At 49.8% G+C, this 1,232-nt stretch overlaps 1 protein-coding gene across 1 annotated transcript in view; it reads left to right on the top strand.

Moving 5' to 3' along the window:
* Positions 1-1,207: 1,207 nt before the first annotated feature.
* Positions 1,208-1,232, top strand: part of LOC119595294 (ras association domain-containing protein 1-like) — a 1,513-nt gene continuing 1,488 nt past the window's right edge. Inside the window, exon 1 of the mRNA XM_037944450.1 lies at positions 1,208-1,232. This exon is cut by the window's right edge and continues 77 nt beyond it. Coding sequence (XP_037800378.1) covers positions 1,208-1,232 — 25 coding nt within the window.

Below are 1,232 nucleotides of genomic sequence, written 5' to 3'. Positions count from 1 at the left end.
AAAAACCGAGAGCAGTTTTGCAGTCGCATTTAGTGGACATGAACCCTGAAGATGGGTTGACGCTACAATCCTCAGCGCAGGGATTGCAGATAGCAAGTTGGGACGGAGAGCCTGCAGGTTCTTTTTTTTTCATTTGTGTGTTTTTCCCCTTGGATTCCTTGGTCTCCGGCAGTCGGTTTGGCTGTCTGTTTGGGGTTTGTGTTTTCGCATTCTCTTTTTTTTTTTTCTTACACAGGGTACCTTACTCTTGTCTTACTCTCTTACCCCTCTCTCTCCCCTCTCTCTTCTCTCTCTCTCTCTCTCTCTCTTCTCCTCTCTCCCTCTCTCTCTCTCTCCCTCTCCCTCTCCCTCTCCCTCCCTCCCTCTCCCTCCCTCCCTCCCTCCCTCTTTCCCTCTCCCCCCCTCCCTCTTTCCTCTCCCTCCCTCCCTCTTTCCCTCTCTTCCTCTCCCTCCATCTCTTCGTCTTCCTCTCTCTCCCTCTCCCTCTCTCTCTCCCCCTCTCTCTCCTCTCTCTCTCTCTCTCTCTCTCTCTCCCTCTCTCTCCTCTCTCTCTCTCTCTCTCTCTCTCTCTCCCCCCCCTCCCTCCCTCCCCCCTCCCTCCCTCCCTCTCCCTCCCTCCCCCTCCCTCCCCCCCTCCCCCTCCCTCCCCCCCTCCCTCTCCCTCCCTCCCTCTCCCTCCCTCCCTCTTTCCCTCTCTTCGTCTTCCTCTCTCCCTGTTTCTCTCTCCTCTCTTTCTGTTTTTCTCTGTTTCTCTCTCCTCTCTTTCTGTTTCTTTCTCCCTCTCTCTTACTGCTCTCTCTCTCTTCTCTGTCTCTCTTCTTTTCTCTTGCTCTCTCTCTCTCTCTTGCTCTCTCTCTCTCTCTCCCCTTCTCTCTCTCCCCTTTCCTCTCTCTCTCTTCTCCTTCTCTCTCTCTCTCTCTCTCTCTCATTAAAACATTTTTATGTGTATGTAATTATCATTAAGGTAATAAAGGCTAGGTCTTCCTAATCTGGCGGGATGCCCACGTTTCCTGTGCCTTTCTGATAAAGATGTCATCCCCATGTTGTATCTCAGGCCTCCTCTCACACACAGTGGTTTTACTAGAAGAAATTAATTCATGTAACATTTGGAAGGTTGCCTTGCCTGAAAATTTGAGGTTACCAAAGAAAAGTTGTTATTTTTTTTGTATTGAAGAGTGACTTTGTGACAGTCATTTCCTTTCCAATAATGTTGGAACCAAATGAAACCTATA

The sequence above is a fragment of the Penaeus monodon genome, chromosome 35, assembly GCF_015228065.2.
Source record: "Penaeus monodon isolate SGIC_2016 chromosome 35, NSTDA_Pmon_1, whole genome shotgun sequence".
NCBI classification, from domain to species: domain Eukaryota; kingdom Metazoa; phylum Arthropoda; class Malacostraca; order Decapoda; family Penaeidae; genus Penaeus; species Penaeus monodon.
This window is presented reverse-complemented; position numbering and strand designations above follow the sequence as displayed.